Here is a 23,679-nt window from a genome sequence, read left to right as displayed (position 1 = left end):
CGTTTCTGCAATTGTGAGGCTTCCACCGTTTTCCCGAGAGCTTCCATGCTTTAGTTGAAATTGTGTTTTCGGCAAAAGTGTTCATTCCGAAATTTTTATATTTAGTTTTTGCCAAGTAACTATTATTCTTTTTCTTCTTCCTTTCAATATCTAGTTCTTCAAAATACCAAAGAAAGGCTTACAATGGGCACCCTCCCTCTAACAGCTAGCTTTTAGGGGTGAGTTCTACCCGATTATATTCCCTACACTCAAAAACACATGTGGCCCCACATTTTTGGGTGATCCAAAGCATTCATTTAGAAGATCCTTCCATGGATAGGGTGTGTACCAAAAATCAGCCCTATAAGATCATCCTAACCCTGCCATTTGTGGAGGAAAAATGGGCAGAAATATGGACACACTGTCCATTTTCCCCTCCACCTTTGATTGGGTTAGGATGATCCTATTGATCTGATTTTTGGTACACATCCTATCCAAGGAAGGGCCTTCCAAATGAATGCTTTGGATGCCCCAAAAAAATATAGGGCCACATGTGTTCCTGAGCTAGAGCTCGGATAAGCGCTGGAACACTTTCCTCTAGCTTTATTTGCAATATTAGTCATTTGTTTGACAATTTACAAATAGAGCACATTTGAGTGAATTTTGCAAATCGATCATGCCTTTAATTTGTGACAAAAATACCCATGCTAGAATTTTTTGAATCATAAAAACACTGACAAATGTCCTGAAACGCTGAAAGACAAAAAATCTTGTGACGCTAAATGATATGTTTTGATAGGGCATGGAAATATATCTCTAAGTAAACCATAATCATATCACTTCCCTCTAAATTGCAGAAAGAAAAAAAAATTCTATGAGAATATTTTCCGTAAGAATTATTTTTCCTGCTATCCAAACAGGGCCTATAGAATTATAAATTTATTAACCTACATCTATAGTAATATCTGATGGGAAAACTTACGTGGCCCTCAGGTTGTTTAAAACCTTATAAATGTTATGTTTCCTTTAACTATTAAATAACTTATAAATATAAATTTATTTATAGCTATTAAAAATCTTATATATGCAAACTTCTCTATACCAGCTATCTGAGCAGCTGCTTCAAAAACTTATGCGGCCCCACATTTTTTGAGTGATCCAAAGCATTCATTTGGAAGGCCCTTTCATAGATAAGGTGTGTACCAAAAATGAGCCTTATAGGATTATCCTAACCCTGCTATTTGTGGAGAGAAAAAATGGTCAGAAACAGTGTCGGTCCATTTTCCCTTCCACCTTTGATTGGGTTAGGATGATCTTATAGGGCTGATTTTTTGTACAAACCCTATACATGGAAGGGCCTTTCAAATGAATGCTTTGGATCACCCCAAAAATGTGGTCAACATGAGTTTTTGAAGCAGCTGCTCAGATAAGCTATCGGAACAGATACGCAGGAACACTATTCTCTTAATATATGCCTTGTAGGTGTTGATATTTTTTAGCTATCAATACCTAACTTTTTTAACCTTAGGATCTATTTTTAATACCTTCTCTATACCTATTTATTACCTTATAGACGTAGATGTTTTTTAGCTATTAAATACCTTACATTCTCAACCTCATGCATACAATAAGGTCTGCACATTGTGCGTGCCTTTTTCTTGTATTAGTTAAGTATCTTTCTTATTTTCCAAATTTTAATTACGTCAATTTTATTGAGGATTATAGGATTTAAAGAGACTTTTTATGCCTATTCGAGCTACTTAAATCGAGGTTTTTCATCCATAGGAGAATCAATTTTCGGCCTTAGGCAACGTAGGCCCACCAAGTGAACGGTCCAGATTGATGATGGAGTTACACCAGCCAAATTCAAGGTACTGATGGTGTTGGGTTCGATTAATGTGCAGTCCATGTACAGATCTGAGGGTTAGGAACATCCTATGGAAATGATTTTCCGGTTACAACCTATTTAGGTCGTGGCCCAACAAATGAATGGCTTGGATCATCCCCTCACTCTTCTTTTTGTAAAATACCTGACTTTATGTCCCACACACCATATAAAATCTCGTATACATAATTTTTAATTGCTTGTATGAGCTTGAAGTTGTATTCGTGAGCCTGGTTGGGCCGTATTTATGTCTCACATGTGTGGCCCATTAGATGCTTTTCGCATGGGTCCGTGTTGGAGCATTTGGTCATGGCTGTTGTATGACGTGCTTGTTAAGGAACATGCGTTTGCCTAGATAATGGGCACCCCTTGTGCCAGAATCTTTTTGGTTCTTGGGACTTTTGTGGAATTTCTGCAGGAAACCCACGTTTGGTTGCTGGTTAAATAGTGGGCCCAAAAAAAAATCCCACCAACTAAAATAACACCGCACGAAACCCAAAGCTGGGAAAAAAATATCCAAGGAACCAAAATAATCCCGCAAGAAATCCAAGGAACCAAAATAACCAAAAGAAGAACTTTTTTCTTCCCAACGGTTCAAGCAACCAAACAAAGCGGGATTTTTATTTTACCGGGATTCTTTTTTCCCACCATAGTCTGGTCAACCAAACATGGGATTTTTATTTTACTAGGATACTTCCAGGGAGTTTTTTTTCCCACCAATCTCCCAGGAAGTTTTTTGTTCCACAAAATTCCCAAGAACCAAAAAACTTTTGGCATCCAAACCATCATATTCTGATTGTCAGATTCCAGCGCTTGAGTCGAAAAAAAAAAGAACAGAATCAAGCGGGGCCAAATTTTACCGTTGCATAAGGTCACCTTAGTAAAATGTGGGGTCAACTAGGTATAATGTAGAGTCTATTCGATCAAAAGTGGGGTCACCCCGGTAAAATGTAGGGGTGCAACTCGGGTTCGGGTTGAACCCGACCCCGATGGGATCAACCCAATTTTTGGGGGTGGGTTGAATTTTTTCAGGTTGGGTTGGGTTGCGGGTTGGGAATTTATAACCCGACTGAAAATTTGGGTTGGGTTGGGTTGGGTCGAGTTGGGGTGTTGGAACCCTACTCAAACTGTAACCCGACCATTTTCTGCTAAGTGTTTTTATTTAATTTTCAAATTTTAGTAATATTTACAGTTTTAGATTTTTAGTCTTTTACTTTGGATCCATTAGTATCTTAACTAGAAACTAGTGCATCACTATATCATTGACCTTTCATTTCTAACTTTCTACATTAGTGTCTTAATTAGATGAATTATATGACATCCATGCATATTTTCTGAGGAAAAAATACTGGCAGCAGAAGTACAAGTAGGGCCAACATATTTAGATGTTCTAAACACGATTCAATATGGAAATCGGGTTGAGAAAATTATTCCTTGGGTTGGGTCAGGTTGAACCCCGCCGGGTAGGAACTCGGGTTGGGATGGAAAAATGGGTTCCTCGGGTTGGGTCGGGTTGGCCTCAACCTGACCCAAGTTGCACCCCTAGTAAAATGTGGGGTCGGCTCATCCAAAAGTATGGTCATCTCGGTCAAATGTGGGGTCAACATGACCCCACTTTTTTTTAAATATAATTCCCCAGCTTTCTTTTTTTTTCCAACGCCTTTCATTTTTCTTGGCGTTGATTCTTCTTGTTTCCTTCTTCTTCGGATTCTTTTTAATTTTCAAGTGTCTTCCATTTCTTACAGCTTCGATTCTTCTTTTGTCCTTCTTCCTCTTCTTTTTTATTTTTCGGCACCAATTCTTCTTTTTACCTTCTCTTCCTCTTTTACATTTTTTCCAGCACCATATATTCTTTCTTTTTTTTTCTTTTCACCTCTTTTACATTTTTCCGGCATCTTCCATTTTTTTCGGCATAATTTTTCCTTTTCTTTCCTCCTATTTCCCTCTTTCGTGATCGTATTTGCAGCATAACTACTTAAGGGCAAAATGGTCTTTTTAATTGTATGGCACTGTAACGACCACCCTCCTTAAATCTATAAAATTAATTTTAAAAAAAAAATGTGTGAACTTTCTTTTTTTTTTAATCCAATTTTTACAGAAGGTCTTGCTATTAAATCGATCTAACATTCATAAAGCCTTTCAATATTAATAATTAAGAGAAGTAATTAAGGGCATTTGATGACTAAATTAAAAAGGCTAGTAACGTTAAAAAGAAAAAACGGTTAGAAATTATGAGGAAGGAAATCACGATCTCAAAATTTTAGAGAAGAATGGGCAAAAATGAAGATTTCTTTATGATCGTATTTATTTTGTGGTAACACCCATCATTGCTTAGAAAAACTTAAAAATCCCACCCAAATAAGTTACATACCTTATTGTTAAGATCAAAAATCAAGAGAAGAAGAGGGGAAAGAATACAGTGAGAGAGAGAGGAAGAAAAGAGAGGCTCTGACGGTTCTTGGACGGGAAACCCATCTTGATTCTTCGTCTTCCCCATTCACCGCCACCGAGAGGTATGTTGATTTTTAATTTCTTGAAATCCCATGGCAACTTCTTCTTTTTTTTTTTTGGAAACCATGGAATTTCACCCCCAAACCGTGTATGCTATGAACCCTCTCTGTTTATTCTTCAAAACCCACTTCGTTTCCACGATTTTGCCATGCCCAATATCAAGCTCCAAAACCTGCAGAAAACCAACATCTACGTTAAAACGAATTTAGGGTTTCTGCAACTAAGAAAGCAAGATGCAAAAAGAAAAAAATAAATAAATAAATACAATAATCTATACATTACCCATCTCATTTCCACGATTTCTTCATGCTCAATTTCATGTTTCAACACCTGCAAAAATCCAATATGTGTTAACAGAAATATATGGATTCTATAATCAAAGAAAACAAAATGCAAAAAGAGGAAAATAAATAAAGTGATCTATTCTTTACCCATTCAATTTTCGATTTCTCCATGCTAAATCTCACGATTTCATCACCTGCAAAACCCACATCTCTGTAAAAAAAAAAAATTAATGTTGCTGTAAACAAATGAAGCAAGGCAGAAAGGAGAAAATAATAACGTAATCTTCATATCTTCATATGCTTATGCCCCTTGTTTTACCTTGAGACACCCCCTTTTTGTTCATTCGTTTTTTTAAAAAGATATACGTCTGTTCCAGCATTTTTGTATTTTTGATCACAAATGAAACCTATATAAGGGACTTTTAATTTCCCAAAAAGAAAAGAATAGGGAGGCTGCTGATGTGGGCGTTCCCATGTTTAGCAGCAGTGTATTTTTATGCAGCAGATTTATCAATTTAATGTTTTGATAACCACACAAATATAGCTTGTCTTTTCTTAGGATAGTGTAGCAAGCGGCTGATTTTTAACACTCCAAAACTTTGTAAAAAAATTCACAGCCTCGGTCTGTTTTTCTTGATTGATGAACAGTTGCTGATTTTCAGCCCAGTAGCGTTTTGATAACTGCACAAATTAAGATCGTCTTGTCCTATTTTAATGCGAAAACCTTCACAAGCAAGGTAGTCACAATTGTGTTTTTATATATTTCACCTCACGAACAGACCTTCACTAGAGAAATAAATGCATTTAGGCATGTTCTCCACAAAAGGTCTATTCGTATACTAAACACTCTTAAAAGGACCAGTTTATAAAAGTAAGCCTTCACATAGCAATCTTAAGATAAAATGGTAAGCTTATGAGGAACTCAGAATAATGGTATGTGTATGGCCTTACTTCCAGGTTGATCACTCCCTAGTCTTGTTGGGACTTTTCGGTTTCTATCTTCACTCAGAATTTGAAAAGGCAGGTGACAGCTAGACCTTGCCTTGTAATAGTTTTCAATATAATTTGTCTATGCAATGTAGCTCTACTTATAAAATTTTGCCTTATTGATACCTGCTTAGTTAATTTATACTTGCTTGCCTGGAATAAAATGAATTGAAATGAAAAATAAATTGTTCTAAAATCTTATGCGAAGTAATCCAGGAAGAGAGACAAAGGTAATGTACTTTAATTTCCTAATTGCATATCATACATGGGGAAGAGTGAAGGGGAACTTAAGGGTGTGGTGGTATCATCCTGGGACCTAAGGTCCAAAGGCCAACGCGAGAAGCGTGTACAGCCTTTCGTTGGCAAACCATCCAAAAGGGATAGTATCCCCGAAACGGCTCGGCATTAAATGCGAGACCGAAATCCGAGTCCATAACGCCACTACCTTCAGACAGGGGTAGTGGGTAGTCGTGCGGCAAGGGCACCGGCAGAAAAATAAAAAAAATAAAAAAGAGAAAGTCAGAAAAGAACTGACAGAAAAATAAACTGGGGAAAAGCCGGATGTACCTGGGGAATGTGCTGTCTCAATTTATATAATTGTTGCATACATAGTATAAATTTGAATTATTGTAACTCCTTTTATTTATATTGCCATGGATTATATTGTATGCATTGTTTATATTGTCTCTCTTACTCTGCTCGGTCTCTGGAGGACCCTGCTCTGACATTGTTTCCTCCACCACAGGGGTTGAGGCGTTAGATGGTGGAGCGTTTGCAAATGAAGAAACCTTGGGATAAGGGACTGTGTGATCAGAGAGTTCGTTTCTGGGGTTTTTGCAATTTGACGTCTTGCGTCATTTATCATTTTTATTTCTATCAAGACTTTATTTAGTTTGGACTTTGGTAATTTAAAACTTTACTTTTCTTTTGAAGTATGAGTATTGAAATTGTTATGGTAAGACATATTTAATTTGGAATAAAATTTTATCGTGGTTGCTGATTATAAAAAAAAAAAATATTTCCAGGATTTTTGCGTTCTTTTGCTCGTAACGACTTGACGGAAATCGGGTCGTTACAGGCACCATCCAGTGTGAGAATTGTTGAAAGTAAAAGCCACCTGTCATTTAAGAAATAAAACTCAATGTCTGAGTCATTTCTTTAGGGTAATGATATTTCCCCCCTTTGACGGATAAAATCCCCGCCCCCTTAACGATTTCTGTGAGAATGGTTCACTACTTGAGGATAAATTCGCTCCCCTTAAACGTTTACCTTGGAAAGTTAATAGATAATTATAAGTGTTTTATGACTAATTTTAAAGAAAGGGATATTTGCTGATTAGTCCCTGCATGGCAAAATAATTGCTTATTAGTCCCTAAGAAAAGCATATTATCTTGTCAGTCCTACTTTTTGAAAATATTTGCTAAAAGGTCCCTAAAACTCAGCTACGTCAATTTTCTAGGTTAAAAATTCTAATATGGCAAATTTACCCCCAACCTATTTAACAGGTTGTAGTGTTTTTTTTAATTTCACTTCCATTATTTTCGGAAAAAGACTAGGAAATAAGCAAAATATTATCTCTTTGAATATTCTATTCGAAAATCCTTCAACAAAAAAATCATTTTAGGAATTAAATAAATTGAAAATCTCTCTAAAATATTAAATATAGAGTAAGAAATTTTAGGAAAAAAGTTTCGTTTGTAACTTTTCCAGAATTAAATAAATTGAAAATCTCTCTAAAATATTAAATAGGGTCGGAATAAAGTAAGAAATTTTAGGAGGAGAAGAAGGGAGAATGTCAAAGGAAAGTCAAAATGGGCTAAATCGTTAACAACTTTGAAAGATTTTTCAAGATTTTCAAAGAGAATATTGGAAGAGATAATATTTTGCTTATTTCCTAGTTTTTTCCCGAAAATAATGGAAGGGAGATAAAAAAAATGCAAAAACAAATTAAATGGGTTGGGGGGTAAATTTGCCATATTAGAATTTTTAATGGAGAAAATTGACGTAGGTGAGTTTTAGGGACCTTTTTAGCAAATATTTTTTAAAAGTATGACTAATAAGTTAATATACTTTTCTTAAGGACTAATAAGCAATTATTTTGCCATATAGGGACTAATCAACAAAAATCCCTTAGAGAAATGAATCAGACATTGAGTTTTATTTCTTAAATGACACGTGGCTTTTACTTTCAACAATTCTTATATTGGGATGGCGCCATTTGCCAGATGAATTAAATAAATGAGACCAAATCTGAGCCTATGTGGCTGCTCTCATGCAACAGCGGGTCATTGAAATGCCTTCCGGTTGGTCCCTTGAAAATCCATTAAACACCTATTTCTCATATGAATAATGTGTTGGGTATATAATATAACTCATATATGTTCTAATATAAGCCCAATAAGATAATGGACTGGTCGAGTGGGCTTACTTGGGCTAGAGTATGCCAATCAATAACCCTAGTGTATCTCTATATGCAAGGGCGGGAGGCAACAAACTTGGTATTCCAAACTAGATACCTAGGGTGTAATGCTTTAAGCAACCTTGCTTGACTCTAACATAATGTTTGCCTTTTCCTCTACATTTTAAATGTAAATTTCCAAAGCTATTAAATACTTGGAGTGCAACTCGGGTCATCGACCCAAATCCGACTTGACTCTCAACTTGATGAAGGCTAACCCGATCCAACTTGAAAAATTAATATCTCAACCCAAAACAATTAATATCTCAACCCGACCCGAGTTCCCAATTTGGGCTAGGTTATGTCGGTTTGACCCGGTTATGGTGATATCTTTCCCCTTTAAGTTTTTATGCTCTAAAAAAACAAAACAGAATAATGGTAATTATTTTTTTTTAAATGTCGAGTTTTAATGTAGGTCGGGTCAACCTAAACACAACCCGACCCAACTCGGGTTCTTCCTCAACCTGAACCCGACCGACTCAAACCCAACCCAACCCAACACAACCCAACCCGTTATTTTGTGTTGCCCCCCTAAATTGATAATATACAATTACGTTGAAGCAACCATGGAGGTAAGTATCACAATTTACTATTTTTAAAAGTTTCAGTCATCTTCTCTAAAAGCCATCGATTGATCCTTCCTTTCTCAGACCATCTTATTTATCATTGAGAACGTACAGAGGTTCTTTGGCATGACACAGTAAATGGCGTTTTCGTAATTAGATGAAAATTTTCTTCAGTTTATGATCCCACCGGTCAGATGATTTTAGGCATCGGCTGCAAATCTGTTGAGTAGATGGACACGTGTAAGGTATTGGAATCCACGTGGCACGGATGTTACATACCACCCCAGAAAATTCTAATTTGGTGTAGGAGCCACGTGTTACTGCGGGGACGAACAAATGAACGGCTTAGATCATCTAGATAGGTGGGCCCTACTTACCCTTTTAGTGGGATTGTAAGAAATGGTAGAATGTCCCAAAAAAACAAGTTTTCTAGTAACTATGGTCCCATCCCACCAAATTCTGCCATTTCCCCTCTTAGACCAAGGAAATGTATATTAAAACGAGCATCTCATATGTTTTTATTTTGTTTATTTATGGGTGGATGCAGGGGAAAGTGAGTGATTTATATATCTAGTAGTCATCTGTGAAGAAAGAAAGAAAGTAAACAAACATGTGTTGTGTGGTGGTGATTTCCCTGCCGATGATTCTATTTGCAATGATCTTAGCCGTTGCTTGTTACTTGTTTGGTAGACCCCAAGGTCGATCTGAAATACGAAGGGTTCCGCAGTATTATGGGCCTCCAGAGCCTCCTGTTCAAGCCCAGCCCAATGACAAACTACCACAAGTCTAGAGAAGATGTACATCGTAGCATTGCATTTATGTTCTAGGAAATTACATGGTGTTTTGTATATCAAAATATGCTATATTAAAATGATAATACACCGTACTTTTATATATATTACTCTCTCTCAACACACAAATGAAAAAAAGTAAAGGAGGATTGCAATGGATGTAGAGCTTTCTTCTTCTCTCTGAATGGTAGCACTTTTTTCTTCTTAAAACATTGAAAAAGAGAAGTGATGGTAGCACACAATGTAATAAGTATACATTCGCTTACTTTGATTCTGTTACTTACAGAGGTTCATTAATCTTTTGATGTTGACACCTTCTACCATGAAATGTAAAAAGTATATAGTATTATCATGGAAATCACTTCCTGTAGAAAACAATACAACATTACGTATATTCAGAAAATTTTTGGTGAATCAAATGTCCAAAAGTTTCAGAAAATGTTTGGCAAGAGTTCACGAAAAATCCAAAAAAAAAAAAAGATGTACCCATGACTATGAGACGCATGCATGTGTGTGTGTGGTTTTTTTTTTTTTTTTTTTTTTCAAGAGATGTGTTTGCTATATGTATAGTTATTTTCCTAGATGAGATACAACCAAGGTTTCGGGTATAATATCGGTCCTTTAAACTGAAATTTCGGTAGACGCACTCGAAATGTCGTTTTTTTGGGCCGAAATTCTGTAAAGAAATAAAAATAATAATATTTTATTGAAAATTTTGCTGAAATTTCCAAAATTTCAGTCCTGGCCGATTTTCGGCCGAAATTTAAAACCATGGATACAACAACTAGCATAAAGGTATTGTTAAGTGCATGGGGGAGCCCATAATCTTTGATATTGAATCTTCTTTTCCTCAGAGAACTGAAGAGCCGAGTTTCTTTCCCACCAAATCACGTCTTACTGTAATCAAAATCTGATCAACTGCGTCCACCAGTTTAAGATCAATGATATTAAAGACATCACAATGCAATTTGGGAATTTTTAAGATCAAGAAGCAAGAGAACTAAAACAGACTAAATAGGAGTAGGAAACTATTGCTATACAGTGATTCTGAGCTACTGATATGTATTTCAGCCATCGCAACCAAGCTTCATCTTGGCATATTCTGTACATAGCTTTCCTAGAAGTTCAGATAAAAAAATCACCGTGGACAATCTCTGGGCTCATCGACCATAAGGAGGAGAATTGTATGTGCAATATTACAAAATGTTACAGGAACCGGGTCGTGATTAGAACCTACCTCAGTGAAGAGATGCAAGCCAAAACTGATCAGTTGTCGTCATCCGACAAGCAAACAACCTCTGCCGATACACGAGCAATTCCAGCCATAGAAGGACCCCTGTTGTTAGTGTCTGGAACTAGGTCAGAGGGAACCCATGTGTCAATTGTCAAGCCCTGATCCCGTAGGTTTGTTCCAGAGTGACTATCCATGCCCATAAGTAGCTCAAGAGCGGACGGAGAGTAAGTGAGGGAAAATGGCAATGCAGTTCGAGTGCCTTGCAAATTCGTCCCACTAGGAGCTCCAAATGGGCTAGACATAGAGGCAAGATTAGGGAGAGATTGCTGATTAGGGATCACACTTGGCAGGGGTGGGTGATTGGGGGCCATTGTCCTATAGGACTGGAGGTGTGGGGCTGGGGCCCGTGGTTCAGGGCTAACATGGAGGTTTATGTGGGACGGGATAATCGGATTAAAATAGGGTGTAGCAGTAGGATGTGGGGCTGGGGCTGGGGCTCGTGGTTCAGGATGGCCAACTTGGATGTTTGTGTGGGGAGGGATGATTGGGTTAAAATGGGATGTGGGACTGCATGAGAACAGTGCAGAGGAATGGTGAACTACTTGAACGGGTTGGGTAGGGGCTGTGGGCGGAACAGGGGCCAGAACTGGGGCCATAATAGGGTACGGTGCAGAGGAGTGGTGAACTCCCTGAACAGGTTGGGTAGGGGCGGTGGCCAGAGCAGGGGCCAGAACTGGGGCCCTAACAGGGGATATGGCACGGGCAGGCCTCTGAACAGTTTGCAGCAAGGCCTGTTGCAAGGGCTGCTGAGAACACTGCGCAGAAGTAGATGGCAGTCCTGAAAGAAGAATAATGGTCAATGAAACTCTGCCTGAGAAATAAAGAGGTAACACAAGGAGCTCTCTTCTCAGTTTTCACCAATACTGGATAAAAAAATGGAAAGAAAAATACCGAATTGAACTAGGACAATCCATCTTCTTTCTAGCATTACTTAAATTCCGATATCTTATATTAATTATAAGCAACTGACTGACTCGCAGGTGGGAGTCGGTAGAGGTTGAAAAGTACACCAAGAAAGAGTACTTCCAGATGGGATCTTCCAGCCTCATAATCAATCACAGTTTTTTTTTCCTTTTTTTTCAAGACCCCATGATCTGACTCTCAATCAAAATATTTTATTGCTTTATTGGCCACGCAAATCAAATATAGTTTTCTGTTCTATTTTATTTTACAATCGCTTCTTGACAATCTGGGCAATGGCTGCAGCCCAAGTCCAGCCAGTAAGAGCCCTCCAGTCAGAACAGAGCATTAACAACCAAGAGTAGACAGACCCTCCCATCAGCCTAATAGTTCTTCACACAGCAGGAACACTTTGAAAATTAAATAAATTTTGAAAAGAAAGGAGAGCCCTTTGACCCTGTAAATAAGTAATTATTGGCAGTGTGCCAAAAGCTACTTGCAAACACCCAAAAATAAGACTAATGTGAGCACATATTAATAAAATTTCAAAAACATATATTTATCGGTGCTTATACTCAAGAGCTGTGCATGTGCTTATTGTGTGCCAAACATGCAGAAAGGAGAGGTTTTCATGACTGCTTCTCTAGCTTTTATGCAATGCAAAATGGATGAGGAAAATGAACAAAAGAAAATAAGAAAAAAATCCTAAGGGGCCTTATAGATTCTACCTTGCCTCGCTGCTGGTGTAGCATTGCAGAATTTATACTTGAAGGACTCTGCCAACATCCAATTCAATTGAAACTTTTCAAGGTTTGTGTCAATCATTTTGTGCCTCTGTACCAACATCACCTCTCTATCCTGAATCAAACCATTGTACTTCCGACGAACTTCTTCGATTTCTCTCTCACACTCTGACTTGAGGCGAATTTTCTGCGTATTGAACAGGAAATTGAAACAAATAAAACATCTAGACAACAGGGAAAGTTTCCATGACAGTAGAGAATTATAACAGCACCACAACAACATTTAATAAGTTAAGGGATCTCAAATACGAACCTCATCTTCATGCATTTTGGAAGTGATATCCTTTTCTTTATGAAGTTTTGCCATTTCGTTTTGAAATGGGTCAAGGTGAAACAGAGGAGTCCGCCGGGTAGTCGTGGGATATTGTGGAGGACGATTATAGGATTCTGGCAAAATTCCCCTGCTTCCTGGATCCGCAACAGGTGTTACTTCCACAGGCATGTTGGTATATGGAGGCATATGTGGCTGCATGATAGGTTGGGATGGAGAATGATTTGATTGCTCTACTTGTGAAGGGATATCTAAATTATTCGATTGCTCTACTTGTGAAGGGATATCTGAATTATTCGATTGCTCATCTTGTGAAGGCAGGGCCTCAACTGGTAGTTGTGCTGCAACCTCAGTTTGTTGGATAGAATTACGCTCCGAGACCAAATTGTTGTTACCATTGGACAGTTCATTTTGTGATGATGTGGCATCAATGGGCTGAGGAGTCAGAACCTCCATCTGTTGGAATCTCTGCCCTTCATAATTCGGCATGTGTTCGATTGCCGCTTCAGAATAAATAAGTGGTGGATGACATTCGATGGAGGGCACCTGGCATGTATGAAATTGATAAGAATATGCAATTAACAAGTTCTATCTCTAGTCTATATAAACATGCAAGAGTATGTTTGTACACACAGCCAACTTTCGCAGCATGGAAAAATCACACATCACACCATTAGGGATGACTAGCTAACATAATTTTCAGCCAGACCGCAGCCGTTAATAAAATCCTCAAGAACAAAATGCCAAAGTGCCGATAAACCAGTTAGGCTATTGAGTATTTTGTGGATGATAGTCATATCTTGTGATGGTTTTGGAACAAGAAATCTCAAAGTTATGAGGGCGTTCTTTTTTTTTTTGAATGGTAAAAGCATTTCATTAAAAGATATCAGAGGGGCAACCGAGATGTTCAATACATAAGGAAAAGAAACAATAAGATACAATAAACAATCTCAAAATCTCAGGGGGGAAGAAAGTCAAAAACCTCCAATTGGGGCCTACCAACCCCTAATCGAGCTAGCCTGTCCGCATCACTATTAGCGGATCTTCTCGCATGCTGGAAGTAAACGGGATAGTCCCCCACATGATCCTGTATTTCATCTACCAAATGATCAAATCTCCAAGGGTGAGGATGGCTCCAAAGCATCGAAGTTATGACGTTTACGGAGCCACCCTCCACCACCAAAGAAGGCAACACCCTCTCCTCCGTAAGTATAATGCCCTGAAGAACCGCCCATAGCTCTGCCTCATTACTCATCTACCCCTATAGGACCATCCACCTTAAAACACGAGGTCGTTATTCTATTTCCGCTGCACCATCTACGCACCATAAACTCAAATTCAACTGAAGCTCGACAGGTAATATGGGTCGTGCCAGGGTGGGGAGTGCATTTAGAAACAATAAAGCTGACATCTTGATTACCTTCTCTAGTCAGTTAGGTAGAAAGAATTCAAATGAAACCAAAGATAGGATATTATTGTGGTCTCTGCATTTTCCTCAGGGAAATTGGAGCAATTTATGGGTTGAGGGAAACTCATCTAATGTAATTGGCTGGCCTCAGTCAATGTGTGAGCCTGTGGAACCTCCGTCATAGTGTTCACGAAATACTGGATTTCTGTAGATTTACAAATGTTTCGTTTTCATGCATCATGAGGGAGACATACAAGTTACTTGATTCACTAGCTAGAGAAGTTGTACTCTCAATAAATTTCTTAGTTGTTGCTATATAGAAGAAAGAAATATTAGTGAGGCAGGCCATGAATATACTTCCATTTCAGTTAGAGAAATGCAATATTTTTTTTCTAACAAGGCAATTATAACAACAGGTGGGAATTAGCAGGACTGTATCAATTACTCCAAAAGTCATCCCCAAGTATACGATAGGTGAAGTACAACTCAGACTAGGTCATCATCAAGCTAAAACCAAGATTTTGAGCTTGATGCATAGAAATAACCATTTTGCAGATATAGCAATTGAATTTCTTGTTTGCAAATCAAAGTGAAAAGATGTACCTGATGAGGTGAATGAGAATCATTGTGTTCAAAACTCATTGGTGGCTGAGCTGAAGCCAAATCAATCTGACTCGGCTGTGTGGAGGATATCAAGTCTGCACCATGGGAATTCTCCTCACAAATGTGCCGATCAACTTCAGAATTTATTGTTCCTTCCAAGGCTACACTGTCCATCCTGTAATTTTCATTGCCAACTCCAACCATGTTAGGGTTTCTCATAGGCATGTCCTCCACTACCACATCATTCGACACTACATCCGGAACATTTGCTTGTATTACACCTGGTGAAGTTGATTCTGCCACTTCCAACACATCCGGCAGCCTTGAAGAAGGCTCCGGCATCTGCCTGGTATTCTCTGAAGCATCACATACTCCGCTTTGCTCACTGATCTTTATCCACTCCATCCTGAACCCTGATTGGGGCAAAGGATGCTTACGAATTGACTCAACCAGTCTCCCATTTTTCGCTTCTTCCAACCACCGAACTCCTAACCGCTTTTCCTCAGTCCTTGCGTCAAGCTGCATAGCCACAAGTTTTCTCTGGGAATTCACCATATGACTCTCAAGTTCCTTCATTTTTCTTCCAAAGTTCTCTTCGAGCTGTTTCAGCTTTTCTAACCTGTCCAAAAGAGTTCTATGCCTACTCTTTATGAGATTTGATTCCAGCCTGTGTGCTTCCTTCAGCTTCGCAATTTCCTTCTCTCTATATTCATGGAAAGCCCTGACCTCCTCTTGTTGCCGTAAAATGATCTTTTCTGTCCTTCTGGCACAAGCTTTCTCAACTCGTCTAGTACAACGGCTAATATATTCGATATTCTGGGACCCATTTCCATCAAAAAGGTGAGGCAATAGATGCACATCTGTATCCTGCGTGTTAACCGTGGCATTAGCTTCTTCATGGTCAGGTTCCCGCTCCACAAAAACTCGCTGTTGGGAGGAATTACAACTCTGAGAAGTCTCTCTTATCTCTCCTTCTTCCAGTTCTTGTTGTTCAGATCCCACATCTTTGTTTCTTGGTGCAGATGACTGGCCTTCCTGAGAATTTGGTTCAGTGGCATTTTTAGATGTGCCTGTTCGGCATGAAAATTTTCTCTTCAGCACCCTTAACATGGAATAAACAGACTTGGCCTCCTCATACTTGCATTCAAAACGCAATTGTTTTTTCGCGAGTTTAAGTGATTCTCTTCGATCCACCTTGTGATCCAAAAGGGAAGCTGCCACCCAACACTAAATATTGCAAAAAGGAACATTAAAATTGCCAAATATGCAAATAAGAAAAAAACTATCACAAGATCTCAGCTAAAAACAAAATGAAATAAAATTAACAAATTCGAATGGGGCTCGTACAAAATTACAAGACCTCAATGATTTTTTTTTTTAATTTTTTGAATGGTACAAGACCACAATGATAATAGCCAAAAATGCATAGAGTAACTATGGTACTTCTAGAAAACAAGTTGCCAATGAATACAAATTTTCAGGAATGATCGAATTGGCTCAGATTACATTAGAAGTCTTTCCAACAATACAAACACCAGTTCTGTATTCTTAATTGCAGTCCCATCCTATTTTCTTGATTGTAGTCCTAGTGAACTGAAAAACATGAATGTAATTAAAACAGAACTGATGGAAATTTTAATTACAAGATTAACTTTGGTACTTTTGATATTTAAAGTATTTCTCTATTCTTTCCCCAGCGAATGACATTATTTCAGGAAAAAAACAGGTAAATACTAGTTTTATTACAACGCATAAGCAAAAGTGGGAGGAATAAGATAGGAAACAAGGCTCCCCGTTGATTCCTCTGGAACAGGACACCAGTAAAAATGATTTTAGTATGCTTCTTTAATGACATTACATCACAAAAAATGGGTAATTACAAATTTTATTACAGGGTATAATTAAAAGTGGGAGAGAAATTGGAAACCAGGTTTTCTGACAATAGTGGTGCCTGTGAGATTCTTCTGGAATTGGACACAATCCCACTAATAAAAATGATTTATTTCACTTATTTTATGGAAAGAAAATATGATACTACAATTTCTGAATTAATCATCTGGTAAAGTGCATACACTCTTTACTTATAGGAAAAACTAAAAAAGCGAGCAATTCCAAGAATTTATTTTCATTAGGTGGTTTAATAAGAACATGTAATATTTTGTCATGTGCAAGAAATTTTCAAACCTAGTCTATCTAGATCATATGGAATTTGCTAGGCAATATCACAGCTGATTTTTGCATGATAGAAAAGCCACACAGGCTCACTTTACAGCAGATTTTCTCTTTTTTATTTAACTCATCCAAGGTGGCTTTTCTCTCGTGCAAAAGTCATCTGCGAAATGGATTTCTACAAAATGGCCTAGCAAACCCCAAATCATATATGACACTTTATTCCCTTTAATCAATCATTCGTTGGCCAGAAATACCAAAGATGTTTATAATGCAGCCAGATAATGGAAAAAGAGACAAGGAGACAAAAAGTCTAACCAGAGAAATCTGAAGAGCCTGTAATATAGTCTCTGGTTCCCTGCTGACACGATGATTATTCATCAAGTATTCTAGAAACTTTCCAGCCATGCGTTTGACATCCTCCTGTAAAATTCAAAAGCATCTATATCAGCCACACACATCTTACAGTCTGAGTGCATCACTCGGAATGGATAGAAGCCTTAGTTGTCAACTAATTCTAATTAAAAAAAACAAGTAATCATTGGTAGACCCCATTATCTTCAAATTCTCAGCATACAAAGATCTACAAATGAGTAATAAACATGCCCAAGAAATTAACAGATTCATAGTAAAGCATACGGTACGCGTACTATGAAGGAAACAAAAGATAGAAATAACAAATGCTCTTAAAAACAATTCACGATTTAAAAATAAAAAATAAAAAGTTCCAAAACAAAATATTGTGATAACCAATGCCATTAATGATGCTACGATCCACACTTCCAATCCTTTGATTTAATTTGAATCCCTTAGAAGATGATTCATAATTCAACTTCAATCCTATTTGACCATGAACACATAAAACTGTTAAAGTATAAAAGAATAAATAACGCCTTCTCCAACAGCTTAAGCTTTTGAAGTAACTGGTTGTTTCAAAAAACTACACACTTTTTCTCAAAAGATAGCATGATGGTGATTGCCAGAAGTAGTAAAGTTAGTTTTATCATATAATATTTTTGACTGAATAGTGATGTAATGGAATTGCAGTTACCATACTCTGACTAATTTCCCATGCCTATATAGTTTGCATGCTCTATATATTTCATTAATACATACAAATGCAAATGGGAGCAACAGCAAGAAGGCGGGAGTCACTAACAGGAAGTTGGTAGACTAGACCATCAAAGGGATCTGCAATTGGAATAGATATGGGAATAAACTCCTCCAGTCAGGAGAAGGAATCCAGTGAGGTGAATGGCAACGGAGCGTTGGCATTTCCAAGAATGTCTTGATGAAAAATAGTAGCATGGGACATCAGAGGGGTTGGATCTAGGGAGAAAACGAGGACATCTAAAAGATATAACTTGAATTAAAATCCCAATGCGATAATAATTCCAAAATCAAAGACCCAATGATTGATGACAACTATATCTCAGCTAATGAGTAAGAGTCATGATTGGGCTGCTCCTTCCAGCAATAAGGGCAGCAGGTAGAATCATTTTAATATGTAAAATAGGAAGGCTCACATCCCATGAGGTGTTTTGTGGGATTTTTTCAAGTTCTATCAGCCCATCTTCAGTAGATGATTAATCCCAAATAGTCCAAGAGCTTGAAGCATATGGTGACATGAATTGAATAGAATCAAAGCAAGATAGAATTATCTACGGTGTATGGTGATTGATGTCAATACCATCAGGTTGGCTCACGATGAGCATGATTATGCTCTCCGAGATATAGTAATTAATTTCAATACCACCGGATTCTCACACGACGAGTATGATTATGCTCCCAGCTATGCTATATCAGTATGGGTATGAGTGTCGGATTTGGCAAACCTCAAAAAGAATGATTTGTGGATTCACCAAAATATATTAATCAATTCACAAAATTGATTTTTTTTACATAATAATATGGTAATAACAAGCGTTATCAAAAAAATATGGTAATAACAAGGGATATATTAAAATATTTAATAGGTGAGTAAATATAATGTTATATTTTCATTTAAGAAACTTACTATTAGGATGGGTCAACCTCAAAACATGCAGTAATTGTAATTTGTAAAGTTGTTGTAGTAATATTTAGAAGAAACGAATAAAAGAGATCTAGAAGTGTCTCAGTCTCTCAGAGATACCTGAAGTATTAGAATCCCAGACGTGTCTAACACGGGTACATAACCTATTTAGAAGAATCCATGTAACATGGGCTCCTTGACATTATACAATCATATGACTTTATTGTACCATTGGGCTCTCTCACGACAAGTATGATTATGCTCTCAGAGATTATATAATCAAATGAGCTTATTGATCTTTTGTTGGAGTGCCAGATTCACATGATCAAACCAATGATAACCACTGACCAGGCGCACAAACCATGGTTTTTGTTAAATGTACTGACGCCTACTTAGGGGCACTTTTGTCTTCCATATATATATATATATATATATATATATATATATATATATATATATATATATATATATATATATATATATATATATAGGAGAAATTCAAATAATTCTCTCCTTTTCTCTTCTGCTATATAGTATATAGATATATTATGTATGGGGGGAGAAAGCTTAAGGCATTCACTATCTCCCACGTACGATTCTGTCCCTCGTTCCCCTCCTTTCTACTCTAAATCTTACATCTAACATGGTATCAGAGCCATGTAGATGAATCCTAGTTTCTTCACCTCCAAAACCCTAACCCTAATCTAACTCAACCCAAAGCAAGAATCGTACCACTAGACCCAAACCCTAACAACTAAATCCAAACCCAAACTCAACCTAAGCCTACTTGTATGCCGTACACCTCATACCGTCTTCTCCTCTTCCTGTAACCCCATCATACCACCATCTCTTGCTGTAGCCCCCTTTCAATGCCGTAATACTTCCCTTTCTTGCCGTAACCCCTCATTTAGTACCGTAATAACCCATAACCCCCTTCCGTAAGATTTAGTGCCATAATAACCCATATCTCCCCCTCCTTGCCGTAATAACCAACACTCCCCGAATTGTACACCTAACCCCTCCCTATTACGGATTTAGTGCCATAATAACTCCCCCCAAACCGTAATAACCTAACCCCTCCCTCTTGCCGTAATACCCAATCCCTAATACCCTTGCCGTATAAAGTATAAACCCAACCCCTTATACTCCTCAACCCCAACCGTACACCCCTCTCCTTGCTATATATCCCATTCTTTAACCCCTCTCCCTCCCACAACCCTGCCAATTTTTTAACCCTACCAATTCTCCCTCCCACAACCCTGCCAATTCTTTATTTTTAGGCTTCTCATGATTTAATTTGGACGAATTGTTGTTTCTTGGGCGTATGTCGTGGTATTCGTGGTTCTTGGTTGGTTGTTTCTTGGGCGTAGATCTTAGTGTTCGTGGTCCGTGCTGTTATCCATGATCTAAATCGGCACCTCAGTTGTTGTTGGTGGTGGTTTGATGCGATTGGATGGTACATTTGTTGCATGTATTGGTGGTGGTTGTATTGGCACAGTTGTGCTGATTCTATTGTGGATGGGTGGCTACGTGCGTTATAGCCTCTTTGTGGTTTCTTCGTCTTGGGGGTGCTGTGGTGGTTATTGTTGGTGCTAGTCTTCTTGTGTTGTTGGCTGTGTTGTTGCCTCGTGGTGTTTGTTGTTAGTGCTCTGTGGCATTGCAGTAGGTTGTTGAGTGCCTTGTGCAGTTTTTTTTATTGTTCGGTGGTGATTGGGGTATACTTGTTGGTTGTTCTGTTTGTCGACTATTGTTATGGATTCTGTGGAGCCCTCTGCTCAGTAACTTACTACTCTCAAGGTTGATGAAGGCCGGTCTTCATCGTATATTGCTCAGTCTAGCTATTCTCATATTGAGCCTCCCCTTCAGATGACTTCAATAAAACTAGATGGGACGAATTACCCCCAGTGGAAGATGGCGGTCTACACTTATCTACTTGGCCGTAGAAAAATCAGTTTTCTTTAGCGCTCTCCTCCAATTGGCACTGACTCGACATATGATCAGTGGCACGAAGATGTATGGCACCCCATATCGCTACGTCCATGATGTATCTGCAATCCTCAAAGGAAATATGGGAGTATGTGGTTACGATGCATTCGGGAGTGGATAATCTGACTCGTATCTGTGATAGTTTTTCTGATTGGTTTAGTCTTGAGCGAGGCGACAAACCTGTGGGATCTCACTACAGTGATTACCTTGCACTCTGTCAGGAGCTTGAATTATTGTTACCCTTTTACTGTTGATCCTGAGGTTCTCAAAAAGCGTCAGTAAGAGATGCGGGTAGTTCGATTTCTTGATTCTTTGGGCCCTGACTATCTCCAGCTCCGTCAGCAGCTGGTTAGTTGGTTCACTTCTCACCCTTGCAGAGGCCTTCTCTCGTGTCCAGTGTATGCGGGTACCTCAGTCTGATGAACCTCTAGTGGATGGATCTGCTCATATTTCATATGGAGGGGGTGATCGTGGTCGTGGTCGCTTTGGGCTCAGCCATGATGGTGGTTGGTGTGGTCGTGGTTGTGGTGGTGGTCGTGAGTCAGGGGGAGGCAGAGATGGTGGCGGTCGTGGCTGTGGGGGCCGTCATTGTACTCACTATCGTCTGGATGGCCATACTGTTGATTATTGCTACGATTTACATCCTGAGCTTTGTCCATACATGCCTGTGACTGCTTCTGTTGTTGCTTCTGATTGTATTCCTTCTTCAGTGGCTCCACCTACATTTGAGTCCCTTGTTATGCCTCGTGCGGAATATGAGGAACATCTTCGTATTCGGGACAAGGGAAAAGAGCCAGTTGCCACGTTTGCCCATAAAGGTAGTCCCTCTCTAGTACTTCTTCTGGGACATGGCTCATTGATTCAAGAGCATCTCGCCATATGTCTCTGGCATGGATGTAGTCTCCATCTCGACATCTCCATCTTGACGGGACTTCAATTGTTTTCTGTTTTTATGTTCCGCCATTTCATGTTAACTTGTTATCTATTCGCCAATTAACGAAATCATTGAACTGTATTGTTTCCTTTTTATTGTGTTTTTCAGGACATGAAGACTGGGATGAGGATTGGAGTGGGCCGAGAGATTGATGATCTTTACTACATTGACCAGGCAGGTGCTGGTGTAGTAGCTCTTCGTTCCTCTATGGATGCCTATCAATAGCATTGTCGTTTGGGACATCCACCTACGGATACCCCTAGGAAGTCTTCTTTTGTTTCGGAGCCTTTCCATCTTTTCATTGTGAGTCGTGTGAGTTAGGGAAACACCATTGTGTGTCCTTCCCATCTCGTATTATTAGTAGAGTGTCTCGTCCATTTGAGCTTAAATATTTCATTATATTTGTTGATGATTATTCGAGGGCCGCATGGTTGTTTTTACTTGAAGATAGATCTCAAGTGTTTAATGCATTTCGTCATTTCTACTTCGAAATAGTCAACCATTTTAAATGTTCTATTAATTGTTTACGTATTGATAATGCTAAGGAATATTTCTCGGTATCTAATGGGTTTCATGATTTTCTTTCCTCTTGTGGTATTATTCATCAGTCATCATGTGCTCACACATCATAACAGAATGGTGTGGCGGAAAGAAAGCTTCGTTATTTACTGATATGACTCGTACACTTATGTTTCAGATGAAGGTTCCTAAAATTCATTGAAGACACTTATGTCTTCCCTCTTCCACTTTATCTGGGAAAACACCTTTTTCGCTCTTGTATCCTCTTGGTGATCCATTTCCATTAGTGCCACGTGTCTTTGGATGTGCATGCTTTGTCCATAAGCTATCTCCAGGACTTGACAAGTTGGAACCAAGGGCAGAAAAGTGCCTCTTCTTAGGTTACTCTCTGCAGATGTCACGTTCTTTGAGGACCAGCCTTATTTGTCTGCCACAGGTTCTACAATACCTGCTGACATCACTAGCCTGTCTGTCCCTATTCTGGTGGCTCCTCCTCAGCCAGCCCCTATGGTTATTCCTAATCTTCCAACAGGTCCTCCTATGGCTTCTAAGGGGGCTTAGTCACGCTTGAATTGAGAGGAATCCATCGGACTTGATAAGTTCCGCGTTAGTGGAGCGAGATTTTCCGCCCCCACTCTAAAATGTCCACTTTAGTCGCGTGGAAAGGATTCTTGCCCTCAAAATTCTCACTCTTTACAAAAACACTCGGTTGAAAATTCCACTTAAAACGGTGGAACTAGAAAATGCTAGATGAGCCGTCGTTTTAACTCTTCGCCAAGCCCTACCTACTTCTTCTCCCTCCGCCAAACTACTCACGAAGAAGGTTCTCTCTAATCTGGTTCGTTTGTCACTGGTTTGATGTAGAGGGGTTTTTTCTCATCAATTGTTGCATGTTTTCCATGGAAAAGGCCTAGAAATAAGGAATCCATATCCATATTGAAGTTCTGCCATGATTTTTGGGGTTGTAGATGATAAAAAGGAGGGAAAAAACCTTGCTAGGGTTTTGAGAACAAGCAGAGTGATTTCTAGGGTCTCCATTTTCCTAGATTATTGGGTAGTTTTTGCTCTTTTTTCTGGTAAAGATGATGGCATGTTGCTGTTAATTCGAAGAAAGACAAATATTCGTTTCTGATGTATTTGTTTCATCGATATATTTTAATCTATGTTGCTGCTAGCATCCATGTTGCATTGATGTTTAATAATTTGAAAAAAGAAAACATTATATCAATCGTTGTTTGGGAAGCTGTAACCTTATCATTTTGTTGTTTTAGATTTGGAGATCAGTAGGGGAAGATACCCACTAGCTGTTTGATGAAA

The 23,679-nt window shown here is 38.6% G+C and overlaps 1 protein-coding gene and 1 long non-coding RNA gene across 2 annotated transcripts in view; both read right to left on the bottom strand.

Annotated features, from left to right (window-relative positions):
* Nucleotides 1-4,172: 4,172 nt before the first annotated feature.
* On the bottom strand, nt 4,173-5,030 carry LOC143860170 (uncharacterized). Its single transcript, XR_013239623.1, has 4 exons — nt 4,979-5,030; nt 4,807-4,870; nt 4,658-4,705; nt 4,173-4,547 (listed from the first exon to the last, which is right to left on the bottom strand). It is a non-coding gene; the product is annotated as an uncharacterized LOC143860170 (long non-coding RNA).
* A 5,421-nt stretch (nt 5,031-10,451) lies between these two features.
* Nucleotides 10,452-23,679, bottom strand: part of LOC143860127 (uncharacterized) — a 69,398-nt gene continuing 56,170 nt past the window's right edge. Inside the window, exons 18-22 of the mRNA XM_077370661.1 lie at nt 17,228-17,332; nt 14,741-15,967; nt 12,712-13,275; nt 12,384-12,585; nt 10,452-11,533 (exon numbers count right to left, since the gene is read on the bottom strand). Of these exons, the coding sequence (XP_077226776.1) occupies nt 10,728-11,533; nt 12,384-12,585; nt 12,712-13,275; nt 14,741-15,967; nt 17,228-17,332 (2,904 nt within the window). The 3' untranslated portion in view covers nt 10,452-10,727. The remainder of the gene's footprint in view (nt 11,534-12,383; nt 12,586-12,711; nt 13,276-14,740; nt 15,968-17,227; nt 17,333-23,679) is intronic.

The sequence above is a fragment of the Tasmannia lanceolata genome, unplaced genomic scaffold, assembly GCF_043159265.1.
Source record: "Tasmannia lanceolata isolate RefF3 unplaced genomic scaffold, GAP_Taslan_0.1 ptg000037l, whole genome shotgun sequence".
In the NCBI taxonomy this organism is placed as follows: Eukaryota; Viridiplantae; Streptophyta; class Magnoliopsida; order Canellales; family Winteraceae; genus Tasmannia; species Tasmannia lanceolata.
The sequence above is the reverse complement of the archived record's forward strand: the minus strand, read 5'-3'. Positions and strand labels throughout refer to the sequence as shown.